Source organism: Centropristis striata, chromosome 6 (assembly GCF_030273125.1).
Source record: "Centropristis striata isolate RG_2023a ecotype Rhode Island chromosome 6, C.striata_1.0, whole genome shotgun sequence".
Classification (NCBI taxonomy): domain Eukaryota; kingdom Metazoa; phylum Chordata; class Actinopteri; order Perciformes; family Serranidae; genus Centropristis; species Centropristis striata.
This window is the reverse complement of record NC_081522.1, coordinates 15,237,089-15,255,253: the sequence shown is the minus strand read 5'-3', so window position 1 is coordinate 15,255,253 and position 18,165 is coordinate 15,237,089. Positions and strand designations below refer to the sequence as shown.

Below are 18,165 nucleotides of genomic sequence, written 5' to 3'. Positions count from 1 at the left end.
AGTTTGAATAAAATATTTTTTACCTCTTTGTATAAAATCATTGTGACAATGTGATTAATTATTGACAGATAAAGTGTATATCTTCTCAAAACTTTATTAACCAATCTCTTCCAAACATATCACAATGAAAAAGAAACCATAATGAACATGAGGATTGTGTCTGAAAATAAAATTATTCTCACTTTGTGGGCGACCATGTATTTTGTAGGAAATCATGCAGTCAGATATTTTATTGGCAGAATAAACATAAGAAAAAAAGAGCACATCTTTGGCATAATGTTTTAAATGTTCAAAATTTTATTTCATTAAAAGAGAAAGTAACACAAGCGTTGAATAGCTTGATTACCAGCTCTAGAACTTGTGTATTAGGCTTATTGAGCCAGAATATATTGTGTTCACATTATCTTTACTACACCTGTTATTTTTGTTTAAACACATTCTGTAATTTCTCTGACAGGTGAAAATGTCGTTGGTATATAATGTATCCTCTGCTCCCTTCATGTAATGTGACCTCCAGCCAGGGAGGTCTTAAATGTGCTGCTGCTCATGCAGAAGGGACCAAAGAATAGCATTAGCCTTAATTCACATATATATGTACATACTTTTAACAAGGAGTGGTCATGTGTAATCTCACTCTGGATTTTTCTCTGTCCATCTTATTTGGTCCAGGAAATACTAGACAACCATGTTTTAATGAAAAAACAGAAAACTATCCACACTTTACATTTCAGTTTTCTGATTATATTTCCATACATAATTCACACTTTTATTTTACAAACACAAATTAGTCTGAGTCACATTGGCTTGACTTGTTGTGATCTTCCATAATTTCATTTTGCAAAAACACAAAATTAATGACATGGCTATTACCTGTATATATTACATTATTTAAGATGTTATTTGTCTTTTTTCAGGCTCAGAATTCAAAATGAAATGACATGTCAGTAAAATAGGGCTATACGCCAGTGAATAGGATAGAAACAAACGAATGGTCCAGGTTAAATGTACTTTTTTGATTGATTTATCAGTTTTAAATGTGATTTATTTATTTTTTGGGGGGATACTCAATACTTTTGGTGTTACATACATATATCTCTCTATGATATACAGTGGGTCTTAATTTTGCAATAACATGTAACCAATTTACTGACCTATTGTGGTGATTGATAACATTATAATTGACAGTTTCATAATAATTTTGTAAAGATTACAGAAAATATAAATATTGTCTTCTATTCCCCACCCTAAGGCTTCAAAATTGTATTTACTGTAAATAGTGCTGCATGAATAAAGATAGTTTTGACATTTTTTCTATATTGTTTTTACATTCTTGTAATCTCTACAGAAAAAGAGCATATATAGAGAGAGAAAAATAATGTTTTTCTGCTTATCGCCACTAGAGAGCAGTACATTCTCCAACCGTGAAAAAACATATTGCCACAGTTAGCTGTCCACTGTTAAAAAAGCTCAGATTGTTACAACTTTGACTATACATGAAACTAAAATTGGCTGGCTAAGCAATACAAAAACATAGAAGATAAACACATCCTGTATATTAATTTTCCTTGATTTCCCAAGTTTATTACACCACACTGAAATAATATGATAATCCTGTAAGGGAAGCATGACATCCCAAAATGTCTGTTCCCTTGATGAAGTATTTTTAATTTGAACTCTATACACAATTAAATGGCCAACAAAGTTCTTATCATGCATTTGCATAATATTATGTTTCACAATCACAAATAGCTCCCTCTCATGAATTACATTTTAATTTGCATTGTTATTGTTTATCACTGTAGACTGTGTCCATACAATCCCAATGGGTCAGAGAGGCCTATTCAGTCTCATTGAGCAAGTCTAACTTTTTTCTATTACTGAAAACACAACAGTACATCAATGCTGTAGAATGAAACTTTGTTTAAGCCCATATTTTGTCCACACACTATTAAAGACGACTCTCCTTTATCTGTATATACCTTTCAATTTCTCTCTGCAGGAATGTCTTCAAATATAAAAAAGGTCAACATGTCAGTTATACAAATATTAAAAATCCTGCTGAAGTTCTTGACAGGATTTGCCCTCTTTATCATTATATTGATCTTTGACATCCATGAATGTGTAATTGGAATGAACATTTAAAAAAAAAAATACTGCCACAATGAAAAAAAAGCATCACTGCAATGAGAAGGGCTTCCTGAAGCTGCTGAAATCAGTGTGTTGGAGATAGTCTTTAAAATCAAGTTTTGAATATAATTAATATCTACAAGACAGTATTTATAGAAAACTGGGTCAATATATTGTGTCAATAATGGCCTACCCCTCTTTCTTTATTATTTTCAATCCCTCTGCTATTTCTTTACAATGTGCATTTCAATCACAATAACTTTCTACAACTCAATGGTGTCACTGCAAACACTCAGAGTGTCTATTTGTCTGCAGACGTTGACAAATTCAGCCTGCACAGCCAGATCCCATTCCAGCTGTTTGCTTTCACTGAGGTGTTTCGTCCCTGCCAGCCGGCAAGATCCATGACTGTCCTGGGAGGCTAAACTCAGGGTTCGGTATCGCCTGTGGTAAGACAGGTGGGGGATCGCTCTTGGAAGGCTGCTCTGAGCAAAGTTTTGACCTCGATTGGCCCAGGAATGTGAGCGAAGCTTTCCTGTCTCCTTGGGATTGTTGCACAGACCCTGGGTTGAGCCAGAGACGCTCCCTTTCCAATCCCATTGCTCTGGTGAAATTGCTGGCTTGCTGTGAGATGTCATAGTGCCATGTGGCTGGGAAGGTCTTGAACTGGACATGGTGTTCTCTTGATCCACGTCACCACAGGAAGAGGTTCGGTATAGGGCATTTTCCACAGAGCTCTGCCCTTGCTTTGATGTGCTTTGGCTAGGAGAGCTCAAAGAGAGGGTGGAAGAAGTATGGCAGAGTCTTGGCAAACCAAAGATACTGTGAGAGAATAGGGATTCACTGAACAGAGCCTGGTCAATGCTGCGGGACAAGTCTATGGGAGATGGGGGCCGTAGGTCCACAGTAGAGTCAGTCTCCAGTCCTAGGCTATCCAGTGATGAAAGCTGAGACTCAACTGCATCTTCAGGCTTGTGTGGGGGGCTTGGGGGTGTAGGGAGAGGTAGTAAAAGGTTCCAAGTTTGGCTGGACTTGGGGACACAGTCTAGACCATTTCCAGGCGGATCCACCATTGAGAAAAGAGGAAGAGCCTCTGACTGTCCCTTAGTGATGACATCACAGACCACCAGCTTTTCCTGCTTACCCTGGGACCAAGAATCATGAGAGGAGAGGACAGGAGAATCTGCCCCTCCCTGAGAGGGAAGGGTGAGTCCCCGTGAAGGGGAGCTGCAGGAGAGTCGGGACCAAGATCCTGGCCGGGGATGCGTTATGGTCTTGATGGAGGAGTTGTTGTGACAGAATAGAGGGTGTGAACCAATGAGAGACAAACCTAGACACACACCAATCTCACAGAGCCTGCAGCCTACCTGGTAACCCCACCATGGCCAGGGCTGGAACCCATAGACATTAACCCCACCTAAACCAAGGGCATGCAGGATCCCATAAAGCTGGAGGCCTCCACAGCCTAACAAACACAATGAAGCCCCTACTCCAGCTCCTGCTGCCCTGTCCCAGTCCTCCACTTTGGCAAAGGGGCAACTTACAGGTTGCATCACTTGAGGAGATCCTCCACTCTCCCCATTGTCATTCAACCTGTAGATGTGTTTCGTGTTGAATTGCATTAAGCAGTAGAAGATGAGGTAGGAGCATGAGAGAAAGACAGTAAGACATACAAACACACCCTGAGGGAATAGCAGGATCACGGAGGGGAGATTGTGGAAGAGCTGGAGCATGCCAACACACCCTAGAGAGAGCCCAGAATACAACAAGGACATACACAGTAATAGGCAAGGTTTAGGCAAGGCTGAGAACAAGGTTGAATTAGCAAGTGGGAGTGAAAGATGCATGCGTGAGCGCAAGGAAAGAAGAAGGAAGGCCAGGGAGAAGGCTGAGATCAAACAGGGGAACGGCAGCTCAGAGAGCAGCAGAGAGCCCAGAGGGGGAAGACGATCTTGGTGATTGTAAGCATCATAGAGTAAACAGAAAGCTTGGATCCCTGCAAATGCTAGGAGGAACAGGTGCAACAGGGTGAAGTAGGGGCTTCCTGGTGGACAGCGCAGGGGCATGCCTAGCAGGCAGACCACAGAGATTAGGCCAAATACAGTAAAGACAGACCCCAGGCCATAGATGTGTGCTTCCCATGCAAATCCCCATGTGGCCAGGGCAGAGTTCCAGTCTGTGTACAGAGGGACAAAAAGGGCAGGGCTGAGAGCCAGAGCGGGGCGCAGGGACTCGTTTGGGGTAAAATCATCTGGGTAGGTGGGAGTCCAAGACTGGTTTGATGTTTTGCAGGGTGTGGCAGAAGTGGCTGTGTTACCATCAATCAAGAGTGTGCCACTTGTCTTTGAGGGAAGCAGGTCATCATCCTTGGAGTCACCTGTAAAGCAAGTACAAAGGAAACATTATCTCCTTATTTGTTGTGTCAACAACAAAATCAAAAGGCAGACATTTTAGATGCTGACAATACTGAACATTTTTAGCTGGCATATGAAAAGAGCATGCTAAAACACTAAAATGAGACTGTGAACATGCTGAAGATTGCCAGCTAAATTTCAGTGAAATGCTAGATCCAAACCGCTGAAAGATGGCATGAGGAGTTACATTGGTTGAGGTTAGGGTAGGCATATCAAGGTAAACCAATCAGAGGCAGAGTAAGGCAGGTCTTCAGAACTAATGTGGTTGGGATCTGGCAACATCATCATGTTCATGATAGCTTGTAGCTCAAAACACCAGTGGGCCTAAAATACAGCCTAGCTTTGCATATGGCTGTGTACTCATGTTATTATGTTTTTGGTCTTCAGTTATAAATTGTAAACTTAAAAAAAATGGTGACATTACTTTACAGATGAAACTACGACAGCAATCTAACTAATGAATACAAGTCAAAGTCTTTCCACACTTTTTTTTTTTCAAAAAAAGAGAAAGGCTTAATCTTCCCTGTATGAAGTAGTCCATAATAAAACAGAGCAGGCGTGTAACAGGGAATCTCTAACTGGGTCACAGAGAGAGTGGGAGTGTGACAACCACAGGAGCATGAGGCAGTAGTGTGTGTGTGTGTGTGTGTGTGTGTGTGTAAGAAAGAGAGATGTGTGTTGATTAGCCAGTATTGACCTCATTGCTGCTCCCATTCTGTGTGGCTATTATTAAGCCCGATCAAGTGGTGTTATGCTGCCATGATTGTTGCATCCTTTCTACCAGAACACGCAGGGGTATTTAACTTTCATATCTGAGTATGATTGTGTAACCAATAAATAATGTAAGCATCTCATTCTCTTGTGATCTCAGAGTAAGCTGTACAGAGCCACCAGAATCAGAGAACCTACTGATTAAACTGCAATGTGTCGTATTCCTGATTCTCCATCTGTAGTGGACTGATTTTGTCAATGCAGAGATAGAAAAAAAGCAGTGAGATATCTTTCAAGCAAATGATTTTCACTTGCTGCATTTACTCAACAGACTGGCTGATATTGTGTACTAAACGCATAGGCAGCTTGAGTATGGGTAATTACTCACACAGTTCTGTCAAAAAACTCCTCCCCCTTTGCTTGTGGACACAACACATCATTTGCTTTTGACAAGTGAGTGCCATCATGTGTGTGTGTGTCCAGTAAATACTGTATGTGCACCACATTATCCAGTAACCTTTGGGTGTTGCGAATGGATGCTGACTTTAATGGGAATGAAATGTTTCTACATGAACAAGACAGTGGGTGGGAGGATCGGTGATAAAAGGATGGAGAGAGAAAGACAAGGGAGAGAGAGTTGGGGAAAAGATGTTTGGGAGTGAAAGCTTGGGGGAATGAAGTGATGCAAACCATCCTCTGAATGTAAAACAATTGTGTCTGCCAGCAGAATACATAGCAGACACATTGCAGTCACACATAGACTTGGAGTGTTGTAGATTTTATTTGAGGTATTCAGTGTGGGCAACACAATCAGTGTTACCATTCAATGTGTTTACTATCTTGTATTTAAATGATGCATGCTCAGAAGGCAGCTTACCTTTAACTGCCCCGATGCTGTCAGCTCCATTGTGTAAAATATGACCAGTAATATTAATCCCTTCCCCTGTCTCTCCCTGCGTGATAACAGGTGGGGCTGCAGTCCATCCCAAATGGACTACTGGTGGAGTTGGGTGGTCAGGGTTGGGTCCAGGTCCAGCAGACAGCAGTGAAGTGGAATCCTGGTCTGATGAAGGTGAGCCAGACAAAAGAAAAGGTAACTTGCTATCAGTCGTCTCATTCTGTGAGACTGGGAAAGGTGGCTGATTCTCTCCGGCCTGTGTAGAATAGAATATAGATCCAGTATTTTTCTTTGTTGGCTGATACTTTAATGTTTGTACTCTTCCTGATGATGAGCTTATTGGTTGAGCCAAAAGAGACATCTCTGTGCTTTCCAGTAAATCGATGTATTCACCAATCACACCTTGTCTATCTGATTCCTCTGATGACGATAAGGGCCAACTCACAGGTAGAGCCAGGAAGTCACCATTCTCTGTCCCAAGCATGGGGTTCCCCAATGCTAAACCAGATCCATGAGGTCTCTGTGGGGGCTGAATGAGACGCTGCACTGCTTTGTCAGCGTCTGACTCCTGTGTTTCCTTGACATTTCCTTCAGGGAAGGCTATAACATGAAGTGAGAATGGCAAGGAGAGGGGGAGAAGAAGATAAAGATTCCACATAGAGAGCATGGCGAGGGTCTACAAGCTCCACCGCAAAGTCACATGCTGCAGGTTTTGAGGGCTGTTGTCCAATCACATGCTTGACCAATCTTTAACCTCAGGTGTCTGGGGATGTCATGCTTAACACACCTGGGGAAGAAGGAATCACATTCAAGACACAACCAGCGCAACCACTCATCAAACATTATATATTACAAGGATATTGCCAACAAATAGCATGATCAAGTGAGTACTTAAATGCAAAACTGTAAATGAAAAGCATTTCATGACACTATATCCTTTCTCCTTTAAACTCCTGTCATATACACACAGTATACACGAGTGTAAAGATTCATTCATAATAACGGCACACAAGGAGACAATAAAAGCTTTCTTGTGGCTGGTCTCAGTTTAGCTTTCTTACCTCATCTGTAGCCCACTCTGCTGCAGCCTCTTTAAACATATATGCTCCTCTGCGCGGCTGCATGCCTGCAGTCTCTCTCTGCATCACACTCTCTGTCCTTTCATACTCACTGTGCGGTGCCCCTCTTCTCTCCATCAGACAGTCGACACATGGGACAGTCCCCACCTCCTGGAGACTACCCCCGCTGTCCCATTCTCTGCCACTGCGCTGATCTGACAGTCAGTTGACTGTTTGCACAATCCCATCCTCCTAAATCCGAGGCGTCATCCACACCACACTCTCTCGCTGCTTTTTCTGATGCACATACACAAATCCCTCTAATGTGTATGATGTGATGTTCAGTATGAGAAGAGAAGAGAAGAGAAGAGAAGAGAAGAGAAGAGAAGAGAAGAGAAGAGAAGAGAAGAGAAGAGAAGAGGGGGGAAAAGGCATAAATATGTCACAGGGGCCACAAGAATCTCGTTATCCATTAGGCAGGTAGTGCCCTACATTGAACTAACCAATGCTACAGATCAATACATGATATCGAATGTAATTTACAACTGATGCTGTGCCCTTCCTCTTAATGTAGCCACCAAATGAATGGCTTACTTTTAAACATGTCACGAACAGGAGATGAAGCAGGAAATTCTCTTTGCATACATGCATAATGCATCATAGTGGTTACTTGTGTGCACATACTGTACTTGCAGTTACTCCTGACCAAGCGGATGCATTTTTAAATAAAGAATTGCTAACCTTAAGTCTTTAATTACCACTCATGACCTTCCCATGCTATTATTGTGAAGACATTTTGACTTTGACATGAATGAATCTCCCTCTGTTGGTGTTACTTGCTTTCTTAATTTTCCTTGTTCACATGTGCTGTTTTTTACCCAATAGGGGAAATCCAGTAGCCTCATGGCCTAATTCAATTCCCAAGGACGGTTCTAAAATAGATACTGATCCACATACCTTTGGATGCATTAACAGTCACACTCTGTGCAGCTGAGGTAGAATAAAGTTATATTTTATACTTTCCATTGACCACTGCTGAATTCACAGTACACATGATTTTTCAAGTCAGGGTTATTGTTGCATTGGCATTCTGCCAAATGCACATTGATTATTCTTCCATCCAAAAACAATCAAGATAAATACGGATCAAACTACATACCAAACCAATCTGACAAACATATATTTAGCACGTATTTAACACAAAGACATAATCTGCATACATGAATAATGTTGGCTGTGACGGTAAATACCACAGCCAATAATAAAGAGCTGTTTACCAACTGTCTCCTAAGTTTTATCTTTCCTCTGCACAAGCTTCTGTTTGCAGGATAAAAAAAACGCATTTGCTCATAACAATTTCAGATTTGCATAAACACTGATTGAAAGACAGTGAAAACTATTTCAGATCATTTAGACAGTCAGTGAAGATAGGAACTTCCCGAGGGGTGTGATTAACCCGCTGTATGATGAGGACACAGGAAAGCACCAACCCAGCCGTAACTAAAGGGACTGGAAAGGAACAATGACAGGCCAAACATATGAGCTCAGTGAGGGACACGGCCAAATTATTGCCGCCTCACACTTGCTATCCTAATTCATGGGCAACTGGTTTGTGTTTAGACAAGTCATCCTCCAACAAGACAAAGTCAGCAGAGATTGGGGTCCAGCTGGGAATGTGGACAGGACAAGAACAACAAACAAATCTGCACAAGCAAAGAGGAGGGTAAAAGCCATGGTCTTGTTAGGATAAAAAGGTGTGGATAAGATAAAGTTATATAGTGTTTATTGATTTCTACTGAGCATATCCATACAAGCCTTCAACAATGACTTTATTCCCTAATTAGAGTTATCAGGAAAAATGAAATGTTGTTTATGATTTTCCAGATGTATTCAAACTCTGTTTATGTTTTAGGTCTGACAAATGACACTTCCTCTTTCCATATAACCCTCACTGTTGTAAAAAGGTTATTTCCAGATTTACACAAGGATTAAGAAATCACAGCCTCAGACACAAAAATACTTGAATGTCTTAATAATAAAAGCTAAAATGTGGAGGGAGGAACCTCTTAAATGTAGGAATCTAACATATACTACTGTACGTTGTACTATGATCCATTTTCCCACAAAATTACAAATTCAAAGAAGTTGTTATACACATAAAAAAAATATAAATATGTCAATATAGTTATTTTAGGAGCACTTAGTCTTGAGAAACTAGGACATGTTATAACATGAAAACAAAGCACATTAACAATAGCTGCATTCCACTTATGGGACGTCCTCCTATGGTGCATACTGGCTCACTGGAATAGGACCAACCTTACTGGGACACTTAATGGAACAGGGCCATCTCATTTAAATCTGCTTTAATTACTATTACATGTTGTCTGTGAAATGGCTGTGAAAAGTTCAGACACAATGTCATGATTTGTCTATTATTAAAGTGTAATTCTCGAGAACAAATCTTCCTGATAGACAGTATAGCCGAAATACTGGTTAAACTAGTCAGACTGGTCTTCTTCTAGTACACTTTGTTTTGCAGATCCCTTATTTGCCCGTTAGGGGGCAGCAGTTCTCCTGAGCTGCTACCGGAAATCAAGGCAGAGGATGGGAACCATAGACGTAAACAGGAGTGGTTGATGAAAAATCCATAACTGCTTGTTATATGAGGATCTGTATTATTATACTGCCTTATCAGTGATGTGCTGTGGAAGCGCTCTACCTATTCATTAACTAGAGCATCCCCTCAATGCAGGTAAGTAACTCAGCCAGCCAGAGGGTTTATTAGCGTTACATATTGTTTTGCTTTTGAGGTTAACTTAAAGTCGAATGAAGTTCTTCTTGCTTTTGCTCGCATGTCAATAATGTTGGCGTTACTTTAGTGAACGTTTCGACGTTTGTTTAAAGTTATAAAGTGTATTAAGCTTCGGGAGAATTTGAAAGATACCATTGCATTTATGAACACAGAAGCTAAGATTACGCTAACTAGCTATAACTTTAAAAATGATCAGCTTTCAAAAAAAACAGCGTGAATAAAATCGAATTGGCATTTTGGAAGACTTTAGTATCCCATAATTCCAAATTGATACAGGAACAAAAAAACCTGAATTTCATGTCATGAACACGTGGACTTGGTATTCAAGTCAGTAGTGGAGTTTGCTGATAACAATGTGACTTACTTATTTTATTGGCATTTAAAAAGCAGCATGGTTACAATTGAATGGCTATTTTGGAGTCAAGCAGCTGCTTGACAAACGGGCTACTAGTGGGGCGGATTAGCTCAATATTGTACAACAATCGTTCACTTTGTGATAAAAGCATGAAATTTGGTAGATGTGTTGGTGAATATGTTTCAAACAAATCTGGATATTGGGCCACCTCAAAAGCGCCCCCTAGTGGCCGTGGCAGGCATTTGTTATACGAATAAATCAATGATGAATAAAAACTGCCCTTTTAATAATACCAACTGGTGATGAATTGTATATTGTTGGAAAGCCTGATTAGTCACCTTTACAACGAGGTACAGCTTGTAAGGATCGTGCATTCATGGAATGAGCAACGGGGCTAAACGTGTGGGTAGCAACCCCCAAAAATGTGCATCCCCTGTGTAGTGGGGTGGATTAGCTGAACAATCGTTCATTTTGTGATAAAAGCATCAAATTTGGTACACTCATTGCTGAATACATGTTTAATGAATCTGGATATTGGGCCATCGCAAAAAAAATTCTGATGGCTGTGGCGGCCATTTTTAAAAATGGTCATTTAAAAGCGGCCATTTTTAAAAATGGCCGCCGGTGGTTACTGGCGAGGAATGCTTTGCCTACCTTACAGCTGCTGTTTCACGTTTCAGCACCACAAATATAATTTAGAGACATGTTAAAGTGACAAAAGCTTTATTACAGTCTAATAGAAAAGAACATTAACTTTGTATAACATTTTATTAGGTCTTGATATTCCCATTCACAGGCTACGGCCTCCTCTTTGGCTTGTATTCTTCTGTTGCTCCTTAAAAAGAAAAAAAAAATTTCAATATTGTATGACCTGCAACAATAAAAACAAAACACATTTAGACAGAGAAAAAAATCATACATTTTAAAATTCTACTAGGGTTACTTGTAGCAGGTTACTCTTTCTGGCAAAATCCTTGTACTGAGGTGTGTGACTTAGTCAGGCGGCTTAGCCAAATAAAGGGGACACGCCGGACAAGAGCACCACATTTTTTCCACATACTCTCTATCATTATAGGTTTCCATTTTTAGTAGGAGCCACTTCATCAAGATTGCGGTGATGGCAGCCATATAAAGTCTATGAGAAATGCTATATCTTCCAAGACACTTAGAAGGTCAATCTTGGTGTCAAAATATACATTTTCTGGGTCCAGGAATCATTTAAAGCTATTGAGAATATCACTAGATTATTATTTGATCAAATAGATATGTTCATTTTCACCCAGACTGGGCAACTCACTTCAAGTGCTGCAGCAGGGAATCCTGAGTTGAAACTGTTTGGAATCAATGTTCACGGGAGAGTGTGGATTAGCTGCCATGTACACTGCTCAAAAAAATCAAGGGTACGCTTTCATCTCATGTCAGATCTTGATCAACAAATTATTTACAGTGAGTCATCCAGTGATATTCTCAATAGCTTTAAATGATTCTTTGACCCAGAAAATGTATATTTTGACACCAAGATTGACCTTCTAAGTGGCTTGGAAGATATATTGGTTCTCATAGACTTATGGCTTATATGGCTGCCGTCTCCTATCTGCAATCTTGATGAAGTGGCTCCTACCAAAAATTGAAACTTATTGTGATAGAGAGCATGTGGAAAAATTTTGGTGCTTTTGTCCGGCGTGTCCCTTTCTTCTCAAATCTGGTCCTAAGCCACCTGACTAACTGTGATGGAGTTATAAAATACATTTAAAAAAAGAAAAAAAGAACCACATGGGCAAAGGAGACATTACATATAGTGTGTGTGTGCCTGTGTGTGTGTGTGTGTGTGTGTGTGTGTGTGTGTGTGTGTGTGCGCAGAGAGGCATGTCCACATTCCACAGGACATAATTTAACAGTGTCTTATTAAGCTTTCACACCCAACAGCCACTGATACATGTTCCAAGCTAACTAGCTAGCTTAAGTACCTATTTTTGCTATCTTGCTAATTTACTTTTCCGCCAAGGCCCATGATGATTGTTTTTCTCTTTAGCCTTTATGATGTTCATAGCATATTTTATTCATAATTATAACAGGTGAAATAAAATATTTAGACATACCTTGATGGACAGTCCACTGCACTGCTTGTCCCAGGAAGCAAATGCTAGCTAGCTCATTTGCTAGCTAGCTCGATGGCTAGCCCGATTGTGGTGGGGCAGGAAAAATAACTGAAAGAGTGTCTTAACTGGAGTTTTGTTAATTTAATATGTGTATTTACATTTTTTAATTTACGTTTGTATATTTAGTTTAAATTTTTTAAATATTTTAAGAAATCATTTAAATATTTTTTGTAATTTCAACGAAGAAAATAACTGCTATGGCCACTAGGGGGCGAATTTGCGATGGCCTAATATGCAGATTTGTTTGAAACATATCCACCAACACATCCACCAAATTGTGTGCTTCTATCACAAAATAAACAATTCTTGTGATTTATTGAGCTAATCCGCCCCACTACACAGGGGATGCACATTTTTGGGGGGTGCTACCCACACGTTTAGCCCCGTTGCTCATTCCATGAATGCACGATCCTTGCAAGCTGTACCTCGTTGTAAAGGTGACTAATCAGGCTTTCCAACAATATACAATTCATCACCAGTTGGTATTATTAAAAGGGCAGTTTTTATTCATCATTGATTTATTTGTATAACAAATGCCTGCCACGGCCACTAGGGGGCGCTTTTGAGGTGGCCCAATATCCAGATTTGTTTGAAACATATTCACCAACACATCTACCAAATTTCATGCTTTTATCACAAAGTGAACGATTGTTCAGCTAATCCACCCCACTATACCGTAAAAAATGCTCATTAAAATTTAAAGTGCAGATGGCGTGAACGCAGTGATCTGTGAGAGTTAAAGAACCCCATTGCACCAAACATTGATTGAAATGTTAGTAATGGAATTAATAATGAAATATAAACAATGTTTATTGGGATTTTGGGGGTTCTGACACACAATGTAATATATTTCTTATTGTAATGTTCATGTCTTATTGTCTTCCTGTTTCCTCTTTTTATATTTGCAGACACTACTCAGATTTAAAGCAATGGCAAACCTATCTGCAGCTACTGCTATGATTGGTAGGATGGTCCTGAGTAGAGGCATCACTGCCCAACGCCTCAGTAAAAATGTAACTTTCTACATGAATGAATTAGCGGCTCCAGATACAGGGTGTCAGGAAAAAAACCCTGTAGACCATAAACCCCTCATGCTGATCTTGCCTTGGTTGGGGTCCCGTCCTCAAGCTGTTGACAAATATTGCGAAATCTACTTCCGCACTGGCTTTGACGTGCTTGTAGTTGAAAGTGAGGTAAGTTATGGGACAATATAGATCTAATTAACACTAAATAGAGTTTAACACTACAGTTAAGTTAATATTGAACATATGTAGTCCTCTGTATAACAACCACATAATCCAAATTAAGGTAACTTCATGATGACTGACTTAGTTATATTATTATGATTGATAATGAAATGTTAACACTAAACATGTGGATGCTCTTTCACTAAGTAAGCTTTATTCTAAGATCTAGGGCACTGTTGTTTTGAAAGTCCATTTTATGAGTACATATTTTTGCTATAGGGCTTGCTGATATGGAGGGAAAAAAATCAAATATCACAATATTAATACCTCTTTATCAATTGTGCCACAATATTGTAGGGTTGACTTGGTGCTTTTATAAAATATTTACACAATAAGGAGTAATATAGAATATATTAGAATAGCAATATTCATCATCCATGCATTTGGAGGATTGACTTTTGCCTTTCCAATTGTCAGGCAAAAGCCTGTGTTTACACAAGATAAAGACTTAAATGTTAACTTCAGACATAATAGGTCAAGTTAGGTCATTGTATATAGAATGCACCTTGAACCTCAAAAGCTACATGCACATACTCAGCACAGATGTTTGTTTTTTTTCTTCTTGGATCTGACTTATCTGTTGTGACTGTTCACACTCAGTGCAAACAGACTTCTGACCTGAAAAGTCCCCATGTGCAAGAACACATTTACAACCACAACTAGAGGTTTATTTTATTGATTCTGGGTTGGAGAGATTGTAGTGTCATTGATGGGGCCATGCAGTGCAGTGGGTGCAGTGCATTCAGGACTGTATGCATGTACAGGTGCATAACGTAGCAAAATACATAGCAATATTTTAAAGAAGAAATGTCTTTGCCAATGTTTTATTGAAAAGAAAAGGCATTCAACCCTATGAACAGATTGCAAAAACCTGCTTTCATAATCCAACTGATGATTTCTTTTTTCTTCCTGTTTTCTTCTTTTTTTTGCACAAGGTACAAGAGTTCCTGCCAATGTTTTATTGAGAAGAAAGGGCATTCAACCCTATGAACAGCTTGCAAAAGCCTGCTTTCATAATCCAACTGATGATTTCTTTTTTTCTTCCTGTTTTTCTTCTTTTTTTGCACAAGGTACAAGAGTTCCTGTGGCCTCGCTGGGGTTTGGATCATGGGAAAAGGTTGCTGGAGTTGCTTCACAGTGAGCGCTTTGTGTCCCGCCCACTGCTTGTCCATGCCTTCTCCATTGGTGGCTACACATTTTGTCAGCTACTGATACATGTGTCTGAGGACACACAGAAATATCAAGCGCTCACGCAGAGGATCAAAGGCCAAGTCTATGATAGCCTGGTGGTGGGATCTGTGGACCAGATGGCCGTAGGTCAGTTCAATGGTGACAGGATTCAACATGTTAATGAATTTTTATTTTTTAATTAGTATCCATTTTTCACAGTCACATTGGATAGGTCCAAGGTCAATGTTTTTTTGTGTGAATTAATACAGTGTGTTTTTCTGCTCTTTGCCCAGGTCTAGGTAAGACTGTTTTTCCACGTTGGGAGACTCTGGTAAAACAACTAAGCCTGTTATACTTTGGCCTTTTCCAACGCCAGACAGTGGATTATTTTAACAGAAGTATTGATGTTTTTTGGAACTCTCCAATCACCGCTCCTGCACTGTTCTTCTTTTGCGAGAATGATCCGTTAAGCAACTGCCAAGCCACGGAGGAGTTGATTGAATTCTGGCGAAAACGCGGGGTAGACGTCACAGCAAAAAAGTGGGAAGATTCAACACATGCAGGTCACCTAAAGAGGCACCCACAAGGGTACCTGACCACCCTAAACATGTTCCTCCACTCACTCGGCTACACCCCATTAACAGCCAAGATGTAAGATGATTTAATTTGACCACAAACAACACAACTATATTAGTTTGACTTTCCTTGTTTTCTGTGTTTAACCTAAAATATATGTTGGTCTATGAGCCTTCTGTGTTGCCATTACAGTGCAGCATACTTAGGATACATTTAATATAGTTTGTTGATGAAGTTCAAATTAAGTTTTGTGAAGCTCATGTGTATGAAGAAATGCAGTACATATTGTGCAATTAATGAATGCATTACGTTCCTGCCATAAAATGCCAGGAAATAGTGAAAAAAATGTCAGTTTTCTCACATCTCCAGAACAATCAAAAGATATTTCGTGATCCATCATGTATCACCAAAAAAAATGTAACCTTCACGTTTAAGAACGCAATTTTCTCTTAAATGACAAGTGCTTTGTACGTGTAAATAATGTAGACTCTGTTAACTTACTTTCATAACACCAAACTAAATGATAAAAACTGCTGCATAAGAATGCCCTTATAGAGAAAAAGAACATTATGTCTGAACTAGGCAGACTCGTAAGCAACTTAGTTGGTCCCAGACTCAAATTTCCAAAGCAAATATGTTGAATGCTGTTATTAATTTACATTTTCCAATTCAAAGATGGTGAAATGAATGCAACCAAAGTCAATGGAAGGATATGAAAAGAGATAGGCACAATTATTCTAAGTATCATAAACTAAGGCAAGAGAAGGTAATGCTATTTACATACGAACATGTAGCTTTTGGGAAATATTATGTTGAGTGACAATTTTTTTTCTGAGTTGTATGACTCCATGGATGTACAGAAACAATTCAAACTGGAGGTCCTGGTAATCTTGATAATCAGTCTGGCTGAGCTCAGAAACACAGACTCTTACCTCAGAATCAGATCTTTATTGTCATTGTCGCAATACATTGGAATTGAGTGCCTTACTGGCAGTGTGACATTAAAATAAGTGCTATTATAAATAAATAGTATAAATATAAAACGAGGAGAGAAAAAAACAAGCACTCTACGGCAATTATGTATTTTTTGTATAGACGATTTAAATTTGCTGTTTGTGTGGGTGTGTTTTTTTCAGGGAAAACTCTGTTTCGCTTTCTTCTTAAACACCTATTCTGCTCCAGAGCAGCTTATGTTCCAAATAAGACATCGATGCAGACAAAAGCATGTTTTACTGACCAATCAAATCTCTTGAAAAGCCCTAGATGGGATGGTGATATAAAATGGAAATAATAGTCTGCACAGTAGATTAAACTTCCATATATTTAATGTAGTTCTTCTAGTTTGTTCTTTAGTTCTCTTTAACATGCTCTTCTGTTCCACTCCTTTGTATAGCTGTGCGGCTTTGTTAACTTTTTTTTGTTGATAACCAGCATCTAGGGCCTGAGGGAAAAATTGTTTGTGCTTGTACTGTTTTTTGTGCTCTCTCTAAGCCAAAACACAAACAACATATGTTTACACAAAAAACTTAAAGGTCTGCTTAAGGGACATTTATTCTTTCATAAAAACAATGCCATGTTGGTTCTTTACCTGTATGAGTTACGGTGCATCCACAAACCACCAAAGCAGCAAATCCGAGTGTGAATTGTTTTTAACCTTCTAAAATGAAAAGTGTCTGTTGAAGGTCATTATTGAAGTGCCTCTAATATTGTAAAATTGTGTGTGTCATAACTTGAAATCTTTATATATTTCTGAATTTGTGAAATAAAATAACATTTTTTGTCACCATTTCTTTAATTATATTTCAGTTATTGTATATAATCTCTCCTTTTGTACTTTTTGGGTCGCTGATGTGAAGAATCTGCTGTCACATGGCAATCTTTGGGATTGGGATTAAAATAAATTATTCTCCCTGAAGCCTGACCACTGTTGTGTTAGCTCTTTGGCTGTTTAATGGTGTTTTTCTAATGCAGGATGAGGCTGTTTAGCACCAAGACAGGCTCTTGTTCATGTGCAAGTCCTCACTGCGCCCTTATCCTGCAGTAAATTTATGTTTTACAGTAATACTATGTAAAATATACAAAAAATAAAGTCAAATAAAAAAATCCTTCTAGTTTTCCTCACAGAAATGAATGAAATGTGGATATATAGGGCTACTATATTTTTCTTTTCTTTTTCTTAGAATGCTCATTTATAGATTCGTACTTATAGTGTTCGAAAAATACAATTGTATTCTCTTTTTTTTTGTTATTTTCCTTGTGAAGCTTTGGACCCCGGATTTGGGACCAGTCCTGATATGCAGATCTGCAAGCACAACCATAGTCTGGAAAAAAAATGTGTCAAAATATATAGTTAAATAATAGTGCCTGATTCCTTATCATGTCAGCTGTGCATTCATTATGTACTTCTGATTTTAAAACATTTGACATACATTTGGAAACCAGATAACAATTCATGATGTAGGCTACACATATCAAAAAAGATATGAACATGGCAGCTGTTAGAAAAATTGCATGAGGAAACCTTGAAAATTGAATACTCTGACACCAGCAGAAAATCTTCACCTTTTTTCTCTGTGCAGTCGTCGATGGGCTAAATGATGAGCAGGAGGACGTCCAAAGATCTCAGTTTAACATA

General features: G+C 39.1%; 2 protein-coding genes across 2 annotated transcripts; one reads left to right on the top strand and one right to left on the bottom strand.

Annotated features, from left to right (window-relative positions):
- Window positions 1-580: 580 nt before the first annotated feature.
- On the bottom strand, window positions 581-7,485 carry prrt4a (proline rich transmembrane protein 4a). The gene is made up of 3 exons (XM_059336063.1): window positions 7,212-7,485; window positions 6,130-6,937; window positions 581-4,504 (listed from the first exon to the last, which is right to left on the bottom strand). Exons 2-3 carry the CDS (start codon window positions 6,815-6,817, stop codon window positions 2,391-2,393), a joined length of 2,802 nt encoding a protein of 933 aa, XP_059192046.1. The 5' UTR covers window positions 6,818-6,937; window positions 7,212-7,485; the 3' UTR covers window positions 581-2,390.
- Window positions 7,486-9,777: 2,292 nt separating this feature from the next.
- si:dkey-5i3.5 (uncharacterized protein LOC565091 homolog) lies at window positions 9,778-17,445 on the top strand. The gene is made up of 4 exons (XM_059336077.1): window positions 9,778-9,963; window positions 13,446-13,730; window positions 14,855-15,101; window positions 15,248-17,445. Exons 1-4 carry the CDS (start codon window positions 9,958-9,960, stop codon window positions 15,607-15,609), a joined length of 900 nt encoding a protein of 299 aa, XP_059192060.1. The 5' UTR covers window positions 9,778-9,957; the 3' UTR covers window positions 15,610-17,445.
- The last annotated feature ends 720 nt before the right edge of the window (window positions 17,446-18,165 follow it).